This window comes from Erinaceus europaeus, chromosome 15 (genome assembly GCF_950295315.1).
Source record: "Erinaceus europaeus chromosome 15, mEriEur2.1, whole genome shotgun sequence".
Classification (NCBI taxonomy): Eukaryota; Metazoa; Chordata; class Mammalia; order Eulipotyphla; family Erinaceidae; genus Erinaceus; species Erinaceus europaeus.
In genome coordinates, this window is record NC_080176.1 from 28331482 (window position 1) to 28351985 (window position 20504).

General features: G+C 54.7%; 1 protein-coding gene across 2 annotated transcripts; it reads right to left on the reverse strand.

The window, feature by feature from the left end:
• Positions 1 to 234: 234 nt before the first annotated feature.
• STX1A (syntaxin 1A) lies at positions 235 to 20292 on the reverse strand. Of its 2 annotated transcripts, none has more exons than XM_007517958.3 (10): positions 20069 to 20291; positions 9664 to 9741; positions 9323 to 9422; positions 7170 to 7244; positions 6779 to 6852; positions 6575 to 6683; positions 6262 to 6335; positions 5522 to 5659; positions 1815 to 1925; positions 235 to 1207 (listed from the first exon to the last, which is right to left on the reverse strand). In XM_007517958.3, the coding sequence occupies exons 1-10, from the start codon at positions 20096 to 20098 to the stop codon at positions 1130 to 1132; spliced, it is 867 nt and encodes a 288-aa protein (XP_007518020.1). In that variant the 5' UTR covers positions 20099 to 20291; the 3' UTR covers positions 235 to 1129. The 2 variants fall into 2 exon arrangements, 1 of the variants encoding a protein (XP_007518020.1); XR_009545036.1 differs by having other exon boundaries at positions 1170 to 1207; positions 1815 to 1983; positions 20069 to 20292.
• Between the last annotated feature and the right edge of the window lie 212 nt (positions 20293 to 20504).

The following is a 20504-nucleotide window of genomic DNA, read 5'->3' on the forward strand; positions in this document are numbered from 1 at the left end:
GTGGCCAGGAACGGGGAGCCCTGTGGTCTGCAGGACTCCCCCCCCCCCCCAACTAGTTCAGCACTGATTGTCCCATCTCCTGCCAGTATCTGGTCGGTATCAGTATCTGAGGTGGGGACTGGCAGGCTCATGGGTGCAGGGGGACAGATGGTCTGAAGGGGCAGGCCTTGTAAGGCTGCACGCACACACACCATGGGGTTCTGAGGCAGTGACACTGTGACAGGAAGGGCCAGCCCGGTGCAGATACAAATGTTTATTCTACATAAAAAGTCCACAAAATGGGCAGCTGGTTGTACGAGACCTTTGGTAAAGGGAGGCAGCACGGGTACTGGGAGGGTGGGGGCACGGGCCCCCCCTGCTACATGCACTGGCATGCATGTCCCCCTACCGGGCTGCAGGGAAGGGTGGCTGGGAGGGCCCCCAAGGGGAGGGCAGAGGGCGCCTCTGCCCCAGCTGGCTGCGGAATACTGCATCCGTGGCGCCCAGTGCCCACGTGGCACATCAGTGGGGACATGGGCAGGATTGAGGGTCGGGGGTGACATTGCAGACCATTGTCCCAAACATGCAACACGATGGCTTGAGGGCCTGACAACTGAGGCCAGAAGGGAGGGAGGCCTGACTTCCCCAGCTGGCTGGCATCAGTCAGCCTCTTCCAGAAGGTATCTTGGGGTCAGGCCTGGCCACAGGACTGCGGAAAGTGGAGGGGGGAGTACCCCCTAGCCTCCCAGGTAGTGATGGCTGTTAGAGGCTTAGCGCTGGGCTGTCTTGTCAGGGGGCACCCTCCCCAAACCTGAAAAGCAGCACCATGTAGCCAGCTGGTCCCCACCCCTCAGGGGGCTGTGCTTGGGACAGCTGGAGAGGCCAGAGGACAGGGCGCCGGTCAGGAGGCCAGGGGGAGCAGTCTGGATGTCCGTCCCCCACCGCCGAGCTCCCCCGGTCCCCGGCCTCCTGGTGCCTGGCCCTGCTCTCCTCTGCCGTTTCTGCACAGACACACACAGTCACAAAGATCATGCACACAACAGCTCGGGGCAGGGGCAGGAGGGCCCCGTGGCCTCATGGGTGGTGGCGGAGAGGCAGCAGCCAGGGGCCTCTCAGGCAGCCCATCCTGAGGAGTGGAGGTGGGGTGATCCTATCCAAAGATGCCCCCGAAGGTGGAAGCGATGACAATGCCCAGGATCACGCAACACACGATGATCATGATCTTCTTCTGCGGGGAGGTGGGAGAGGTGTGAGTGGGGGGGGAGGAACCTGGGCCAGCCTGGAGGGGCTGGGGGCTGCTGGGTACAGCACTGAAGGCCTCAGAAAGCTGAACAGAAACTGGGTGACAGGGAGATAGCTCATTCAGTAGAGCACACTCTTTACCACACAAGAGGACGGACCAGGTTCAAGCCTGCAACTCTGCATGGGAGCACACCATGCACCAAAGGGAAGCTCTCTCTCCCTGTCTGTATTTTTCCCTTTCTGCCTCTATTTAAAATTAAAATGGGGGGTCGGGCAGTAGCACATCAGGTTAAGCGCTCGTGGCACAAAGTGCAAGGACCGGCTCAAGGATGCCAATTCAAACCCCCTGCTCGCCACCTGCAGGGGAGTCGCTTCACAGGCAGTGAAGCAGATCTGCAGGTGTCTTGTCTTCCCTTCCTCTCCCCATTTCTGTCCTGCCCTGGCCCTGGGGAAGTTCCAAGAGTGGTGGAGTAATGCTGTGGTGTTCCTCCCTCTCTGCCACCCCCTCCCCACCACAGTCTTAAAAATCAAGTGAGAAGGTCTAGGCTGGTCCTGGGTTTGAGCAACCCTCGGGTAAACCCTGGGGTACTAACCCGGCGGGCCTTGCTCTGGTACTTGACAGCCTTCTTGGTGTCTGACACAGCTCTCTCCACATAATCCACCGCATGTTCCACGTTGTACTCGATCCTGTCAATCATCTCCCCCTGCAGGGTGGGGGGGCATCACAGCTCCAGAGGGTCAGGGTCTCGGAGGGAGGGTCCCCTGAGGTCAGAGAGAAAAGGGGGCCTGAGGTCGGAATGGGGCTTCTCATCTGGGGGCTGGGACCTCAGGCGATCATGGGGAGGCATGCCATCTCAGCTGAGGGGCGACACCATGCAGAAAATGAAATGCCCTGCGGGGCCCCGACCCTGGAGCCCACAAAGTACATACAGGGAGCCTCATTCCACCCTTCCAGATGTGATGGTTCCAGCCAACCTTTGAGATCTAGGACCTTCCCCCAGGAGCCCCCAGCACACAAGCCACCCCAGACTCCCACCAACCCCACCCCTGCCTGTACCCTGCCAGCACCCCTGGGCCCTAGTTCCACTCACTCTCCTCTCTGCCCCTTGGCCTCTTGTGTAAGCTCCTCTAGAGTTCTAACTTCCCCTCCCCACAGCCATCACTGGCCACAGTGGCTGCCCAGGTCCCTCTATCCTGGTGGCATCATCCTTGACCTCCTTAGAAAGCATGTTAAACCCACATTCAGGGGAGTCGCTTCACAGGTGGTGAAGCAGGTCTGCAGGTGTCTATCTTTCTCTCCCCCTCTCTGTCTTCCCCTCCTCTCTCCATTTCTCTCTGTCCTATCCAACAACAACAACATCAATAACAATAATGACTACAATAAAACAAGGGCAACAAAAGGTAATAATTTTTTTTTAAAAAAAGCATGTTCAGGGATGGGGCCCCTGGGATGGGGCTCAGTGGATAGAGCACTGGACTTTTGGACCTGAGGCCCCGAGTTTGATCCCCAGCAGAGTGTGCCAGAGTAATGTGGTGCTTCTTGCTCTTTCCCACCCTCTTCTCATTGGCATTCTGCTCTGGTTCTCTTTCCATTAATAAACGTTAAAAAAAAAATAGGGGTCTAGGTGGTGGTGCACTGGGTTAAATGCACATAGTGCAAAGTGCAAGGACCACGGTTTGAGCCCTGGTTCCCCACCTGCAGGGGGGTGGCTTCACAAGCGGTGAAGCAGGTCTGCAGGTGTATATCTTTCTCTCCCCTCTCTATCTCCTGCTCCTCTCTCAATTTCTCTCTGTCCTAGCCAATAAAAATGAGGAAAGAAAGAGCCTCCAGGAGCAGTGGACTCGTAGTGCAGACACTGAGCCCCAGCAATAACCCTGGAGGAAAAAAAAAAAAGAGCTGGGGAGACAGCATCATAGCGATGCAAAATGGCTTTCCTACCTGAGGTTCCTAGGTTCAGTCCCCAGCACCACCTTGAAGCAGAACTGATCAGGACTCTGGTCTTTCTCTCTGTATCCTTTCCTGTATCTCTCTCATTGAAATAAAATGTTTAAAGTTAAAGAAAGGAATGCATATTCACAGGGGCCCGGGATCTGACTGAAAAGGAGACCTCATGCCTTTCGAGTGTCACAGCCAAAGGCTAAAGTGAGTTGCTCTCTCTAAAGTGGGTAAGCAGTGCTCTTGGGGCATCTCCTTTCCTCTTAAAAAAAAAAAAAAAAAAAAAGGGAGTCGGGCGGTGGCACAGTGGGTTAAGCGCACGTGGCGCAAAGCGCAGGGACCGGCGTAAGAATCCCGGTTCGAGCCCCCGGCTCCCCACCTGCAGGGGAGTCGCTTCACAGGCGGTGAAGCAGGTCTGCAGGTGTCTATCTTTCTCTCCCCTTCTCTGTCTTCCCCTCCTCTCTCCATTTCTCTCTGTCCTATCCAACAACAAAAGCAACGTCAACAACGGCAATAATAACCGCAACGAGGCTGCAACAACTAGGGCAACAAAAAGGGGGAAAAATGGCCTCCAGGAGTGGTGGATTCATGGTGCAGGCACCGAGCCCAGCAATAACCCTGGAGGAGGAAAAAAAAAAAAAAAAAAGAAACAGAATGCCATGAGGCCAAGCAGTGTCACATCTGGTTAAGCACACATTATAGTCCACAAGGGCCCAGGTTCAAGCCCCTGGTCCCCACCTGCAGGGAGGAAAGCTTTACAACTGGTGAAGCAGGGCTGCAGGTGTCTCTCTGTCTCTCTTCTTATCTCCCCCACCTTTTTCAATTTCTCCCTATCTCTATCCAATAATAAATAAAAAATATTTAAAATTAAAAAAATAGAATGCCATAGATATACATAGGTAGATAGATACAGAATGTGAGGCCCATGGTTCAGGAGGTGGCGCAGTAATAAGGCTTTGGACTTTCAAGCATGAGGTCCTGTGTTCGATCCCCGCCAGCACATGTGCCTGAGTGATGTCTGGTTCTTTCTCTCTTCTCCTATCTTTCTATTAATAAATAAATAAAAACTTTTAAAAAGTGAAGCTCAGGAGGTGTCATGGTGGCTGAAGCAGTGAATTCTCAAGCATGAGGCTCTGAGTTTTGATCTCTGGCATCAGATGTGCCAGTGAGCTCTGCTTCAACTACTCATGAATAAATACAACTTAAGGGAGTCCGGCAGTAGCGCAACGAGTTAAGTGCACGTGGTACAAAGCACAAGGACCGGCTCAAGGATCCCAGTTCGAGCCCCCGGCTCCCCACCTGCAGAGGAGTTGCTTCACAGGTGGTGAAGCAGGTCTGCAGGTGTCTGTCTCTCCACCTCTCTGTCTTCCCCTCCTCTCTCCATTTCTCTCTGTCCTATCCAACAATGACAACATCAAATAACAACAATAATAACTACAACAATGAAAAACAAGGGCAATCAAAGGGCAAATAAATAAATACAAAATTTTTTTTAAAAAAAGGATCCCAGTTCGAGCCCCCAGCTTCACAAGCAGTGAAGCAGGTCTACAGGTGTCTATCTCTCTCCCCCTCTGTCTTCCCCTCCTCTCCATATTTCTCTGTCCTATCCAACAACGATAGCAATAACATCAAAAATAATGAAACAAGGGTAAACAACAACAACAAAAATGGGAAAAATGGCTTCCAGGAGTAGTGAATTCATACTGTAGGCGCTGAGCCCCAGCAATAACCCTGGAGGCATAAAAAGAAAGAAAGAAAAAAGGAAGAAAAGGAAAAAAAAAACAATATCAACACAGAATGAGAGTTGGGTTGGGGAGGTGCCTCAGTGGTATCACACATGTATACAAAGCCCTGGGTTAGATCCCAACATGGCATAATAGAGGCATATTTGCAGCCCAGCCCAGGAGGTGGTGCAGCAGGTAACGCTTTGGACCCTGAAGCATGAGGCTGCAGGTTCGAGCGCTGGCATCACACGTGTAGGAGTGATGCTCTGGTTCTTTCTCCTAGCCTCCTCCCAACATTCCACTCATCACTGACTAGGGCTGCCCTCTAGCCCTACTGTCCTCCTGCCTCCAACACCTATGAGAGTGACCACCTGACAGACAGACAGACAGCTGGAGACTCCAGAAATGAGGCTGGGTGTTGGGGCAGAGGACCATGCAGTGCCTGGGGCCTGGCGGGCAAGCAGAGAGCCATGCAGTGCTGGGGCCCAGGGCAGAGCCATGCAGAGTAGCCTCGGCCCATGGGCAGGTGCTCAGTTACCTGGAGAGTGGGTCCCTCCCACGCAGGGCAGCATGTCGGGCAGAAAGAAGGTGGTCAGAACAGCCGGGGGCTGCATTGGGGGTGGGCGCAGGGTGCTCTCACCTGGCTCTCCACCAGCATCGCCATGTCCGTGAACATATCGTGAAGCTCCCGGATGCTGTTCTCTAGCTTGATAATCTCACTGTGCCGAGTCTCGATCTCGCTCAGGGCTTGCTTTGAGATGCTGGAGTCCATGATGATCTAGAGGGGGAGCAGGGGCTGAGTGTAGGCACTGGGCCAAGGCAGTGGGCTGAGCAGAACAGCCTCCACCTCGCCTCCACCCCACCACTGCTTCCTGCTGGCTTTATGAGTAGTTGCTGCCTTATTTCTCAGAGGCCCCATCCACACCTGTGATACAGGGCTCTCAGCACCACTCACCAGGCTTGTGCATAGTAACTACTCTGTGGGCACCAGTTCTCATGGCAGGCATGTATGAAGCCCACACAGACTGCCTCAGGGGCCCCTAAACCTCCTTCTCCCACCCACCCCCAGTCCTCATCTTTCTCCCAGGCTGATTATAACTGCCTCTCCTGGAACCCACAGCCCCAAGTGGCCTCCCACAACTTGTGCCACCTCCTCCAGGCAGACCCCTTTACTACTCAGCATCTGAATGCAAAGCTAACGGTACTGAAGCCCCCAGGAAGGTAACAGGCTGGCTTGAATTAAAAGGACAGGGGTGAGCAGTAGGGACCAGGAGGCAGGCGTCCTGAGCCCACCTCTGCCACCATGGTGGCTCTGCCCAAATACTGCTCTACTCAACACTGTGTACACACACCCGGGGTCCCGATGGGGTCTGCACTCACCCCGGAGGCAAAGATCGCGGGGTTCCCACTCTCCAGCATGTCCTCCAGCTCTTCACTGGTAGTGGTCCTGCCGGCTGTGGCAGGGGTGGCACTGAGCCCGGCCCTCCCCAGGAAGCCCCGCCCCTCACCCCATGCCCCACCCCAACCCCTTGTGGCCCCGCCCCTTAGCCACAAACCAAACCCCGCCCCTTGACCTCACCCTCGTCCCTCAGCTCTGGCTCCAACTCCTGTCCAATCCAAACTTGCCTTTCAGTCCTGGTTCCACCCACCGCCAGGCCCCGCCCCATCAGCGCTTGCCCCGCCCCCCACTCACTGATCTCAAGCTGCCTCTGGATGCGGCCCTTGCAGCGCTCCCGGTAATCAGACTGCGTGGCGTTGTACTCTGACATGACCTCCACAAACTTTCGGGACAGCGTCGAGTGCTGAGGATCCAAGAAGGGGGTGCAGATGTTGGCTCAACCCCGCATTACCCAGGGAGCCTCCGCACCCGACCACAGGCCCCGAGGCCAGCCTGTACCTGCGTCTTGCGGATCCTCAGGTCAGCGGAGGAGCGGTTCAGGCCTTCCTCCTGCTCTATGCTCTGCTCAATGCCTGGGGGCCACAGCCTGTGAGCGCGCCTTCCCTCACCCACACTTCCATTTGGGGGTGGGGGTGGGGTCCCCTGGGGCCAAGAGGGCCTAATGCACTTGGAGGTGTGTGCATATGCTTGTTCCAGAGTGCTTGTCCACTTCTGAGACAGGCTGTGTGCTGAGTGGCCCACCCTCCCACCGCTGTCCAGTTCCCTTCCAGCTTGGGAAGGTAACAAGGCCCCACGTGCCTCCTCCCACAGAGCCAGTAAAGCCCTGTGGGCTCCATGGAGGAAGCAGGCCTGGAGCGCCTCCACCCCAGCCGCCAAGCCTGGGACTCACTCTTCAACTTGGAACGGACTTTGTTGGCTGTCTTCTTGATGTCGGACATCAGTTCTTCCAACTCCTCTTTCGTCTCTGCAGAGAAGTTGGGGGAGACGCCCAGGGTTCCCCTTTACCTCTGGCTGAGGCTCTGATCCTGGGCCAGGCCATGCAGGTGGCCTCAGGGGGTCCCCTTTGTCACCCCCCTTTGCAGATTGTGCTCCATTTTAGGCAGAGGGGACTGGCACCACTGGAGCTGGCACTGGGGCTCATTCACTGGGTCCGAAGTGGGGGCACAGGCTCACCTTCTACCACCTGGTATAGTCATACCTACAGGCACCTCATGGCTGGGGGGGGGGGCATCAGATCAGCTAGTGGGTTGCTGAAGGTAGCAGCCCAGGCAGTGGGCACTGGGCAGGGTGAGCGCTGATGAAGAGGCTCAAAAAAAAAAAATAGGGGGAATGATGGTAGTGCAGTGGGTTAAGCGCTCATGACGAAAAGGCTCAAAAAAGTAGGGGGTGGGTCCTGGGGCACAGTGCAAGGAGTAGCACCTCAAGAAACCAGGTCTGAGCTGGGGCAGGGCTTCAAGAGTGGTCTGCCAAGAAAGCTTTGGTGGAGCGGGAGTGAGTGGGGGGATCTAGAAGCTGAGGGGGGTGCCCGTTGGAAGAAACAAAGGGAGATGTACTCGCCAGATGCTCTGACGATGTCTCAGCTAGCGCTTAGAACCAAAATAGCCCAGCCTGGATGGCAGCCCCCCAGAGTAGGCAGAGAAAGAGGGGGTCTGCCAGGGAAGCCTGTCACTCCCTGCCACTGCCCTGGATCCCTGAGTGGGGTTCGCTCCTCCCCAGATGTGCCTTCTACTCACCCCCCATCTGGGGTTGACACTAGGCTAATATCCAAGGTGGCAGCTCTGTCACCTCATGGCCCACCCCACCTTCCAGCAGGTGAGAAGCCAACCCCCCAGTTTTCAGAGCCCTGCCCCACCAACTGCCTTCTGACCAGGGGCGACCCTAGGGAGATGGGGGACAAGGGGCAGTGCGGGGAGGGGCTCAGATACACTGGGCATTGTCACATGGCCCCAATACATCTTCAGGGAGGGGCTGTTTTTTTTTGTTGTTGTTTTCTCTTTGGCAGTCTCCCTTGACCCCACAGGACTGGTTCTGCCCTTAAGGGCCAGGCACTGGGCTTTTGGCTGGCGTGGCACCAGCTCTGGGTTCGAGTACACTGAAGCTGTAGAGAATGAAGCCAAGCCCTGGGCACCTGGGATGGGGAGGCAAGCAGGCCCCGCCGCAGGATAGCGCATAGCAGGTGGGGTCTGGGTCACACCTGCACTCACTAGAGAGGTTCTAGGCAGGGTTGTCAGTGCGGGGGGGGGGGGGGGGGGACCTCCAGGAGCTGGGCAAGCAAGGCTAGGGTCCCCCGCCCCCTACACACACACACACACACACCCCGCGCGCGGGCAATCTGGGGGCCTGCAGACACAGAGGGTTGCCCCGCCCCCTACACACACACACACACACACACACACACACACACCCGCGCGCGCGCAATCTGGGGGCCTGCAGACACAGAGGGTTGACACACACACACACACACACACACACACACACACACACACACACACACACACACACACACACACACACACACACACACACACACACACACACACACACACACACACACACACACACACACACACACACACACACACACACACACCCGCGCGCGCGCAATCTGGGGGCCTGCAGACACAGAGGGTTGCCCGGGCGGAGGGGCAGAGGTGACTTCCTAGAGCTCAGAGAATGCACTGCTTGCCCGCCGGTAGCTCAGCCTCCCACTGCGCCTTCACCATCTGCTCCCAGCGGGGGGGGGGGGGGCTGGGAGGGAGCGAGGGCCGGCCCAGGAGGCCTCCTGCTGCTTGGAGGCTCATCCCTCCCCCCCATCCCACCTGCAGTCCGGACCCAGCAGAGCTGGTGCCTGCCTGGAGGCGGGGCTGATAATGACCCCGCCCACGCCTGGAGGACACCGCCCTCAGCAGGGGACCTGGGTCCACCTGCACCAGGACCCCCAGCTGGCCCCCCACCAGGCTGGGTCCGGGCACCCCCCTCGGGCTGGCAACAACAAATGAGCGTTGCTGGGCTTCCGGGAGCCCCACCCTTACCCACACTTACTCTCGTCGGGGTTCGGAGAGGCCAGGATGGCGCTGTGTTTCCGCTTCACCTCTTCCACGTTCTCTGAGATCTTGTCGATGAAGCCCCGGATCTCCTCCACCTGCGGGGTCGGGGCGGGCGTGGGGGGGGCAGGCTGGGCGGGGCCCGGGAGGCTGGGGGGCCAGGGATGCGCGTGGGGGGCAGTCTACTCACACCCGTTCATTTTTCTTTTTGGGGGCAAGGGTGGTGGTGCTGCGAAGGCAGGCCCGGGGTGTAAAGCCCGCTGGGAAAATTTAAAAAAACAAAACAAAACCGCTGTCCCCGCCATTGTGGGAGAAGGGAGGGTAGGTGGGCTCACGAACCTGCTCGAAGAACTCGTCCATGAAGCGGTCCCGGTCCACGGCGACGGCGACATCGTCGTCATCATCGCTGTCCTTGGCCTGCCCGGGGGTGTGCACCCACGAGTGAGTCCATGCTGTACTCCCTCAGCCCCCCCAAACCTCCAGGCACCCACATGACGCTGGCAATCAGACCTACTGTACCTCCTTCCCCAGGGGTAGACTGGGGGGAGTGGTCCCTCCAGGTCCTTTCTTTCCTTAGCCTTCATTTCTCGGAGCTTCAAAGCTCCAAGTCAGCATTTTCAGATAATGAGAGACACAGAGACAGAAATAGAGAGATGGGGGAGTTGGGCAGTAGCGCAACGTGTTAAGCGCTCATGGTGCAAAGCGCAAGGACCGGCATAAGGATCCGGGTTCCAGCCCCTGGCTCCCCACCTGCAGGGGAGTCGCTTCACAGGTAGTGAAGCAGGTCTGCAGGTGTCTATCTTTCTCTCCCCATCTCTGTCTTCCCGTCCTCTCTCCATTTCTCTCTGTTCTAGCTAACAACAACAAGATCATCATCAACAACATTAACAACTACAACAATGAAAAACAAGGGCAACAAAAAGGGAAAATAAATAAATATATATATATAAAAGAAATAGATGGAGGGGGTCGGGCGGTAGCACAGTGGGTTAAGAGCATGTGGCACAAAACGTAAGGACCAGGAAAGGATCCTGGTTGGAGCCCCTGGCTCCCCACCTGCAGGGGAGTCGCTTCACAGGCGGTGAAGCAGGTCTGCAGGTGTCTGTCTTTCTCTCCCCCTCTGTCTTCCCCTCCTCTCTCCATTTCTCCCTGTCCTAACCAACGACGACATCAATAACAACAACAATAATAACTACAACAACAATAAAACAACAAGGACAAGAAAAAGGGAAAAACAAGCAAAATTTAAAAAAAAGAAAGAATAGAGAGATGGGAAGACACTACGGCATGGAAGCTTCCTCCAGTGCAGCGGGGGCCAGGCTGGTACCTGGGTCACGTTCCTGGCAAAGCAGGTGCATCTTTTCTTTTTGAAGGTTTATTTATTTGGGGCCAACAAAATAGCTTTGGGCTTTCTCTCTCTCTCCCTCTCCCTCCCTGCATGTCTCTATCGGAAAAGAAAGAAAAGAAAAAAAAAGTTTTATTTTATATATGTTTTTTTAATTACCAAACCACTGCTCAACTCTGGCTTATGGTGGTGCAGGGGATTGAAGCTGGGACTTTGGAGCCTCAGGCATGAGAGTCTGTTTGCATAACCATTATGCTATCTACCTTAAGCCCCCCCCCCAATTAAGCTTTTAATATATTTTGTTATTGGATAGAAACAGAATTTGAGAGGGGAGAGGTAGAGAGGGAAAGAGACAGATACCTGCAGCCCTGCTTCACCACTTACGAAGCTTTTTTCCCCAGCAGGTGGGGACCAAAGGCTTGAACCTGGGTCCTCACACACTGTGATGTGAGCGGTTAATCAGGTGTGCCACTGCCTGGCTCCCCTTTTTAAAAAATATTTATTTATTTATTCCCTTTTGTTGCTTTGTTTTATTGTTGTAGTTACTATTGTTGTTGTTATTGATGTTGTTGGATAGGACAGAGAGAAATGGCGAGAGGAGGGGAAGACAGAGAGGGACAGAGAAAGATAGACACCTGCAGACCTGCTTCACCGCCTGTGAAGTGACTCCCCTGAAGGTGGGGAGCCGGGGGCTCAAACCGGGATCCTTCTGCCAGTCCTTGAGCTTTGTGCCACGTGCGCTTAACCCACTGCGCTACCACCCAACTCCCCTGGCTCCCCTTTTTAAAAAGTTTTAAAAAATATTATTTATTATTGGATAGAGACAGAGAATTTGAGAGGGTAGAGAGAGAGAAACAGAGGAAATTTTTTTTTTAATTTTTATTTCCTTTTGTTGCCCTTGTTTTATTGTTGTAGTTACTGATGTCATCGTTGTTGGATAGGACAGAGAGAAAAGGAAAGAGGAGGGGGCCGGGTGGTGGTGCACCTGGTTAAGCACAGGTGTTACAATGCTCAAGGACCCAGGTTCCAGTGCCCGGTCCCCACATGCAGGGGGAAAGCTTTACAAGTGGTGAAAGCAGGGCTGCAGGTGTCTCTCTGTTTCTATCACCTCCTTCCCTCTTGATTTCTGGCTGTCTCTATCCATTAAAGATTAAAAATAAATAAATTTTAAAAAAGAAAGAAATGGGGAGTCGGGCTGTAGCACAGTGGGTTAAGCGCAGGTGGCGCAAAGCACAAGGACCAGCATAAGGATCCCGGTTCGAACCCCGGCTCCCCACCTGCAGGGGAGTCACTTCACAGGCAGTGAAGCAGGTCTGCAGGTGTCTATCTTTCTCTCCCCCTCTCTGTCTTCCCCTCCTCTCTCCATTTCTCTCTGTCCTATCCAACAACAACAATAATAACTACAACAATAAAACAACAAGGGCAACAAAAGGGAATAAATAAATAAATAATAAAATATATAAAAAAAAGAAAGAAATGGAAAGAGGAGGGGGAGAGAAAGGCAGACACCTGCAAACCTGCTTCAACACTTGTGAAGCTACTCCCCTGCAGGTGAGGAGCAGGGTGCTTGAACTGGGATCCTTACACCGGTCCTTGCGCTTTGTGCCATGTGAGCTTAACCCGCAGTGCTACCACCCGACTCCCAGGAAAAAAAAAATTTAATATTTTATTTATTTATTTTGCTTTTTGTTGCTCTTGTTTTTATCATTGTTGTGGTTATTATTATCGTTGTTATTGATGTTGTTGCCAGATAGGACAGAAAGAAATAGAGAGAGGAGGGGAAGACAGAGAGGAGGAGAGAAAGACAGATACCTGTAGACCTGTTTACCACCTGTGAGGCGACCCCCCTGCAGGCGAGGAGCCGGGGGTTCAAACCGGGATCCTTATACTGGTCCTCAAGTTTCTCGCCATGCTTTTAACCTCCTGTGCTACAACCGACGCCCAGAATTTTTTTTTTTTTTTTTACAAAAGACAAAGCTCTGGCATATAATAATGCTTGAATTGAAGCTGTGATCTCATGTGCACATCTTGTTCTCTGCCGATGCACTGTCTTTCCCTTCCCTCCCTCCTCAGTGGTCTGAACATTGAGCCTTGACCTTCTTTCCTCCCAGGCCTCCTGTCATCCACCTTCAGGCAAGGTCCTCTCCTCTGCCACAGCCAGGCCTGGGGCGGAGACCCTGGTGGCCCCTTCAGTGCCTTTCACTCAGGACTGTGGGCCAGGGCCAAGGAAGGCGCAAGGAGCTGAGGGATGCATCCACCAGTCGGGCCCCCCAGCCAGCTGGGACAGGGTTGGGGTTCTGGGCTCAGCAGAGTTGCTGGCCGAGGGCCTTCTCTGAGGAATGAGGACAGCACAGGATGGCGAGGAAGGAGAGAGAGGAGGCCGGCTAGGCACTTTCTGGAGGCGGCTGAGGTGGGGGCTCTCAGCCTGAGTTCACACCTCCGCCCAGGCAGCTAAAATAAATCCTCTTCAATCCTGTTCCCACAAGCCACAGCAGTGGCTGCTACCAGGTGGCCCCCTGCCCCCATGGAGCCCACCCTTGGGCCTCCCCCACTTCCCACACTCCCAGGCCAGGGCCCCAGCAAGAGCAGCGCCATCTGGGGAAACTGAGGCAGACAGAGGGTGGGCTGGGCAGCCTCGGGGTGAAGAGGTGGGCCCAGGAGTTCCTGCTATTCTGTTAGATGGAGGTAGAGTGGTTTGAGTCGACCCCCACCACCCCACTTACCAGCAACTGGGGCAGACTCCCCCCAGGGAGTGGGCAGGAGGGTTGGACACTTCTCTAAGTCTCTGTCAGGGCAGCTGGGGCCTCATCTGGATGGGACATTAGGACTGCTCCCCCAGGGGGCCTTCAGATGAGCCCCAGAGTGCCAGGAGGTGATAGCTCAATGGTAGAATGCATGTCTTGAAGGCCCTGAGTTCAATTACCCACCTCTCCCTGCCATGCGCACTACAGGGGGGGAGAAGGCAGGGCCCAGGAAGTGGCTCAGTGGGTAAAGTGATGGATTCTTTGAGTGTTCGATCCCAGCATCACCAGTGCCAGAATGATACTCTGGTGTTCTCTGTTCTTTCTTTTTCCCCTTGCCCCCCCATAAATAAACATCTTTATTTATTTATTTATGTTTTTATTATTATTTTTTACCAGAGCATTGATCAGTTCTGGGTATGATGGTGCCTCAGGCAGGAGAGTCTCTTTGCATAACCATTATGCTATCTACCTCCATGGTGCCTGTGCAATGGATCCACTGTTCCTATCAGCTTTTATTTGCTAGAATAGAGAAGATGGGCTGTCCATCCTCCCACGATGGACAGCCCATCCCTGCAGATCTGCCCAGGGCCAGAAACCCCCCCCCCCCAGGGCCTGCCTCCCTGAGGAACTTGGTGCCCTGACCCTAGGCTGACTCTCCGGAGTGCCAAAGGCTTCCAAGTTCTCTGTGGCTTTTGTTTTTCATCTCAAGATGACTGGCCCCCACCCTAGATCTGACCCACCAGCAGCTCTTCTCCTGCAGTGCAAGATACAAACCGAATCTGCTACAAAGAAGACTAAGGCAAGTATAAACCTATGGGACTACATCAAATTCAAAAGCTTCTTCACAGCAAAAGAAACCACTACCCAAACCAAGAGACCCCTCACAGAATGGGAGAAGATCTTTGCATGCCATACATCAGATAAAAGTTTAATAACCAACATATATAAAGAGCTTGCCAGACTCAACAACAAGACAACAAATAACCCCATCCAAAAATGGGGGGAAGACTTGGACAGAATATTCACCACAGAAGAAATCCAAAAGGCCAAGAAACACATGAAAAATGCTCCAAGTCTCTGATTGTCAGAGAAATGCAAATAAAGACAACAATGAGATACCACTTCACTCCTGTGAGAATGTCATACATCAGAAAAGGTAACAGCAGCAAATGTTGGAGAGGGTGTGGGGTCAAAGGAACCCTCCTGCACTGCTGGTGGGAATGTCAATTGGTCCAACCTCTGTAGAGAACAGTCTGGAGAACTCTCAGAAGGCTAGAAATGGACCTACCCTATGACCCTGCAATTCCTCTCCTGGGGATATATCCTAAGGAACTCAACACATCCATCCAAAAAGATCTGTGTACACATATGTTCTTGGCAGCACAATTTGTAATAGCCAAAACCTGGAAGCAACCCAGGTGTCCAACAGATGAGTGGCTGAGCAAGTTGTGGTCTATATACACAATGGAATACTACTCAGCTGTAAAAAATATGGTGACTTCACTGTTTTCAGCCAATCTTGGATGGACCTTGAAAAATTCATATTAAGTGAAATAAGTCAGAAACAGAAGGATGAATATGGGATGATCTCACTTTCAGGTAGATGTTGAAAAACAAGATCAGAAAGAAAAAAAAAAACACAAGTAGAACCTGAAATGGAATTGGCGTACTGCACCAAAGTGAAAGACTCTGGGGTGGGTGTGGGGGTGGCAGTGGGTGGGTGGGGAAAATACAGATCCAAGAAGGATGACAGAGGACCTAGTGGGGGCTGTATTGTTATATGGGAAACTGGGGAATATTATGCATGTACAAACTATTGTATTCACTGTTGAATGTAAAACATTAATTCCCCAATAAAGAAATAAAAAATAAAAAATAAAAACTGAATCTGCTACTGCTTGTGGTCTGAGGAACACACTGCGCCCATCTCCCCTTTGTTCTAAGCAGTCTACCACTGTTAACGTAACTGGAGGCTGTCGACTTGACCTCGGGGCACTTCCTGCCAAGGACAGCTCCACACCCTTGCCTCACCATTTGACCAGACTATGTCCTCTATGGAAGAACCTTCTGTTTCATTTCATTCCTGATCCTTGTTGTAGTTTCTGAGAATGTAAACGACCCCAAAGAGCAGGGAGGTGGCTCAGGAGTGGAGCACATGCCTCGTATATGTGAAGTCCTGGGTTCGATCCCTTGCACCGGACTTAAAAAAAGGGGGGGGGGGGTCTGGGGGTGGCGCATCGGGTTAAGCGCAGGTGGCACAAAACACAAGGACCGGCGTAAGGATCCTGGTTCGAGCCCCCAGCTCCCCACCTGTAGGGGAGTCACTTCACAGGTGGTGAAGCAGGTCTGCAGGTGTCTGTCTTTCTACCCCCCTGTCTTCCCCTCCTCTCTCCATTTCTCTCTGTCCTATTCAACAACGAACTGCATCAACAATAACAATAATAACCACAACAAGGCTACAGCAACAAGGGCAACAAAAGGGGGAAAAATGGCCTCCAGAAGCAGTGGATTCATAGTGTAGGCACTGAGCCCCAGCAATAACCCTTGGAGGCAAAAAAAAAAAAAAAAAAAGACAGGTTTTTTTTTTTTTTGGTCTGTCTGGTGAGCTGCGGGTTCTTGCTCTGGCCTTGTCTGGAACCCTTGAGGGCAGGGCCCTAAGCTTCCCTGTGGAAGTGGCAATCCTGATGGTCTTCCCAGCAGAGGCTACCTAGGTCCAGGCCACTGGCTGCCTGCAGCCTTCTAGAGAGGCAGCTCCCTCAGCTGATTGATTCATCCTTCCGAGCAGCAGTTGCTGGTGTCTGCCCCAGGGCTGGTTTCCTTCTCTTCTTTTTAATGACTAATCAAGTCAGAATCCAGTACAGAGGCCCAGGGTGCTGCAGGCCAGGCAGGGGGCCCTGTAATGGGGACTCTCTACTGAACCCCTCTCCCACCTAGGCCTCCCTCTCCTCTGCCAAGTTCTGCTCTCAGCTACAAGTACCCCCTTTCCTCCTCCAAGTTGCCCAGGGAGGCAGGACTCAAGTCTCTGGCGCTGTGTGACACTCAGACATCCCCTACCCTCTCTGGGCCTGGGATAGAAGTGGAAGCCCTGTATGCCATCCCAGCTGTACCTCTCAGGAAACCATGCCCAGAGTCCTTGTTTCTTTGCAAAACACCAAAGGGATCACAGGAAATAGGGAGACCTTACCCTGAGCCTGTTTTTAAATTAATTTATTTGGGGGGGGCTGGTGAAGCTTGCATTCAGCCTCTGAATTGCTCCCCTGGCCCCTGTGAATCTTTTTTCTTTTCCCATGTATTTTTTGAGAACCAGAGAGAGGGTGTGTGTCTTGCCATAAGCACAGCACAGGTTCCAGTCCCAACACCACATGTGAATACAACACCAGAAGCAGCTCTGGTGCTGTGACATATCTCTCTCTCTAAGTGAAAAAAAGAGTGGTTAAATAAAAAAAAAATAATAATGGAACCAAGTAGTGGCGCGCCTGGTTAAGCGCACGTTACAATGCTCAAGGATCTGGGTTCAAGCCCCTGGTCCCCACCTGCAAGGTACCTTCCAGCTTTGCAAGTGGTGAAGCAGTGCTGCAGGTGTCTGTCTCTCTCCCTATCTCCCCCTTCTTTCCTATCAATTTCTGGCTGCCTCTATCCAATAAATAAAGATAATAAAATTTTTTAATCATAATAATACTAATAATTTACTTTATTTAAACATTTATTTATTCATTCCCTTTTGTTTCCCTTGTTGCTTTTTTATTGTTGTAGTTATTATTGTTGTTGTTATTGATGTCATTGTTGTTGGATAGGACAGAGAGAAATGGAGAGAGGAGGTGAAGACAGAGAGGGGGAGAGAAAGACAGACACCTGCAGACCTGTTTCACTGCTTGTGAAGCGACTCCCCCACAGGTGGGGAGCCGAGGGCTCGAACCGGGATCCTTACACAGGTCCTTGCTCTTTGCACCACGTGCTCTTAACCCCGCTACACTACCACCCGACTCCCAATTTATGTGACAGACAGAAACCAGAGCAGCACCCCAATTGGCACCTGGGACAGAGTCAGTACCCTCAGGCACACAAGCCTTGCACTCTACCAGCTGAGCTATCTCCTCAGGCGCCCTCCAAGTCTATTCTTACACCTCCAGCCTGGGTTGTCCAACTCCTCTGCCTCTGTCCCCACTCCTTTTGGGGGAGTACCCTCTCTTCTGCTCTGCAAACCCACCTCCCTGTCCCGGTCACCCCAACTTCTCTTCCTCCAGGCTCTGGCCTGTCCCCTGGTGCCAGGGCAAGGTACGGGGACGGCCGGGGTTGAGTGTGTCTGGGTTGTTTGGGTCCTCCTCAGATCTGGGGTCCTCCTCTGCTCCCCCAGGGCTGCCTACAGGAGAGAGGGAGCTGGAGGCTGCTGGAGGCCCAGCTGGCCAACGTTTGCCCAGGAGCTGAGCCAGCGCCTCCTCAAGTGTGACTTTTATAAATAAGCCGCCTTCGCCTCCCTCCCCTCCAAATGTGGCGAAGGCATTGCTGGAGAAGTTAGGGGGAAGTGGGGGGCTGGGGAGGATGGGTACAAGTCGCTGTCCCAAGCAGCCCCCCTCTCCAGTCCAGCCAGCATGGAGGGTGGTGTGTGTGTGTGTGTGGGGTGTCTCCTGGCTCCTGGGCTTCCAGGAAGACCATTATGACTCTTGGGGAGGGTCAAAGGGCTCCTCCAAATATGGGGCCAGGGTTGAGAGACTGGTGACCACTCTTTTGTGCTGAGTTTTAGGGTTCTAGGTTTTCTGGGCTCTGCCACAAAGATGGCAGGATCCAGAAGGAAGGACCTGTAGGGTTGGCCGGGTCCCCCTTTAGCCTCTGTCCTGCACTATAGCTCTCTTCTCATGCCTCAGTTTCTCTCTCACTCTCTCTTTTTTTTTTTGCCTCCAGCATTATCACTGGGGCTCAGTGCCTGCACTACATATCCACTGCTCCTGGAGGCCATTTCCCCCCATTTTTGTTATCCTTGTTGTTGTTATTGTTATTGTTATTGCTGTTGTTGTATAGGACAGAGAGAAATCAGGAGAGGAAGGGAAGACAGAGAGGGAGAGAGAAAGACACCTGGAGACCTGCTTCACTGCTTGTGAAATGATCTCCCCTGCAGGTGGGGAGCTGGGGGCTCGAACCCGGATCCTTGTGCCAGTCCTTGGGCTTCAAGCCATGTGCACTTAACCTGGCCACCTGGCCCTGTGCCTCAGTTTCTCCATATGCAGAGGAGGTGATTTCTAATGCACTCCAGAAGTCTGATCTGTGTGTGTGTGTGTGTGTGTGTGTGTGTGTGTGTGTGTCTGATCTGACAGACACACACACACACACACAAAAAAAAAAACCCTAACACTCTTTCTTAGGTGTCTGTGGGGCCCACCAGGACCTCCCTTTGCTGGACACCAGCAGAAACACCATGTGGGCATTGAGGGCCGAGATCCCAGGAACACGGGCCAGGCTTGAGGGCTCAGGATGGCCCAGACCATGTTCTTCCTCTAAAACCTCGAGGGGTTTAACCACCCCCATGGGGGGAGGGGAGGCTGGCAAGGGAGCAGAAGATGAGGGGGTCAGTCATGAGGGCAGGGACAGAAAGCAAACAAGCCCTGGTCACTGAAGCCCAAAGGACACCAGAACTTTCCCCACAGAGGGATCTGGGTCGCCGGGTCTGGCTGGCTGGGCCGCAGGGCGAGGTGGATTCTGCAGAGACACACCTCAGAAAAATAAAGAGTGGAGGCCTGGCAACAGGATGGTCAGTCAGAATAACAGCTGAGACTTGACCTGGTCTTGAGTCCTGCCCCTCCCCGCAAGCTGGTATCCTAAGGACCTAGGTGCCAGCACCATGGTAGGTGGCAGAGGCCTGGGGAGGGCAGACGACAGGATGAGGAGCAGGGGGCTGGGGTCTTGGAGGGTGGGTGCGGGTGGCAGAAAGTGACCAGTGACTTCAAAGCCCGAGTGCCTCCTCCCTCTCCTGGTCCCCCAAACCCCGCCCCAGGAGCCACACCCCAGGGGCCTTGGGGACACAGGTGGAAAAATAGGTTTCTGTGGGCCTGTGCCGAGGAGGCCGGGAAGGGCTAGAAACGCTGGGCCGGGGTGCAGAAGCGGGGCGCATCTGCACCCCCAAACACGCATCTGCACCCCCCAAACACGCATCCCCACCCCCCACCCCACTCGGCTGGAGATAGGTCCCCAGGCGCTGGGGTGGGTGGGGAGCCACAGGTGACACGAGCCACAGGTGATGCGGGGGGACGGGGCACCCCAGACGCACCCCCGCGGGAAGAGTGCGGCCCCAGCCAGCCCCCCGCTCCGCGCAGGGGGAACCCCCACCCCTGGCCCTGAAACGGGGGGTGGAGGAGCTGGGGCACCAGGGGGTCCGTCCGTAGCAAGGCGATCGGACCCGCTGCCCGTGCCAGGGGGTGGGGGGCGCTCAAGGCTCCGGTCCCGCCGCGGATATCTGATTAAGCTCCTCCGATCCCCCAGCCCCTCAAAAAAAAAGAGAGGTGCCAAAAGTTTATGCGGGACCCCGGGTTCCAGCACCAAGGAGCGGGACAGGGCGCGCGGCAGTCGGCATCCCCGAGGGGGCTGGGGAGCGGGACACGAGGGGAGACGGGGTCCCCGGCCCCGCGGCGCAGGGTGGAGCGCGGGGGTCCGCGGCGGGACTCACAGTGCGGAGCTCCTGGGTTCGGTCCTTCATGCTCCCGGGAGTGGCCGCGGCGCCCGCTGCAGCCGAGTGAGCCCCGCATGCGCGCCCGCCGCCCGGCGACTGCGCAGCGCCCGCACGGCCCCGCCCCGGCCCGGGGACCCCGAGCCCCCCCAGGCCCCGCCCCGGATCCCAGGACCTAGAGGCCCCCCTTCCGGCCCGAACCCAAGGATCCGAATCACCCCAAGCCCCGCCCCGAATCCCGGGACCCCGGCCCCCCCTCAGGTCCCGCCCCGAACCCCGGACCACCCCAAGCCCCGCCCTTGCCCACCGAATCCCCGAGACTCCCGCCCCAGTCCCTTGTACCCCGTGCTCCCCCAGACCCCGCCGGGACCCCGAGTCCCCCCCCCGCCCCCGCCCCCGCCCCCGCCCCGGCCACCCGGAGTACCCCCAGGTCCCA

Excerpts from the sequence above, each read along its gene's own strand:
- STX1A (XM_007517958.3), bottom strand. The coding sequence starts at position 20,098 with ATGAAGGACCGAACCCAGGAGCTCCGCACT. Across the intron at positions 9,423-9,663 it reads TGGACGAGTTCTTCGAGCAG|GTGGAGGAGATCCGGGGCTT; the intron begins GTTCGTGAGCCC and ends CCGACCCCGCAG. Across the intron at positions 7,245-9,322 it reads CTCTCCGAACCCCGACGAGA|AGACGAAAGAGGAGTTGGAA; the intron begins GTAAGTGTGGGT and ends ACTTCTCTGCAG.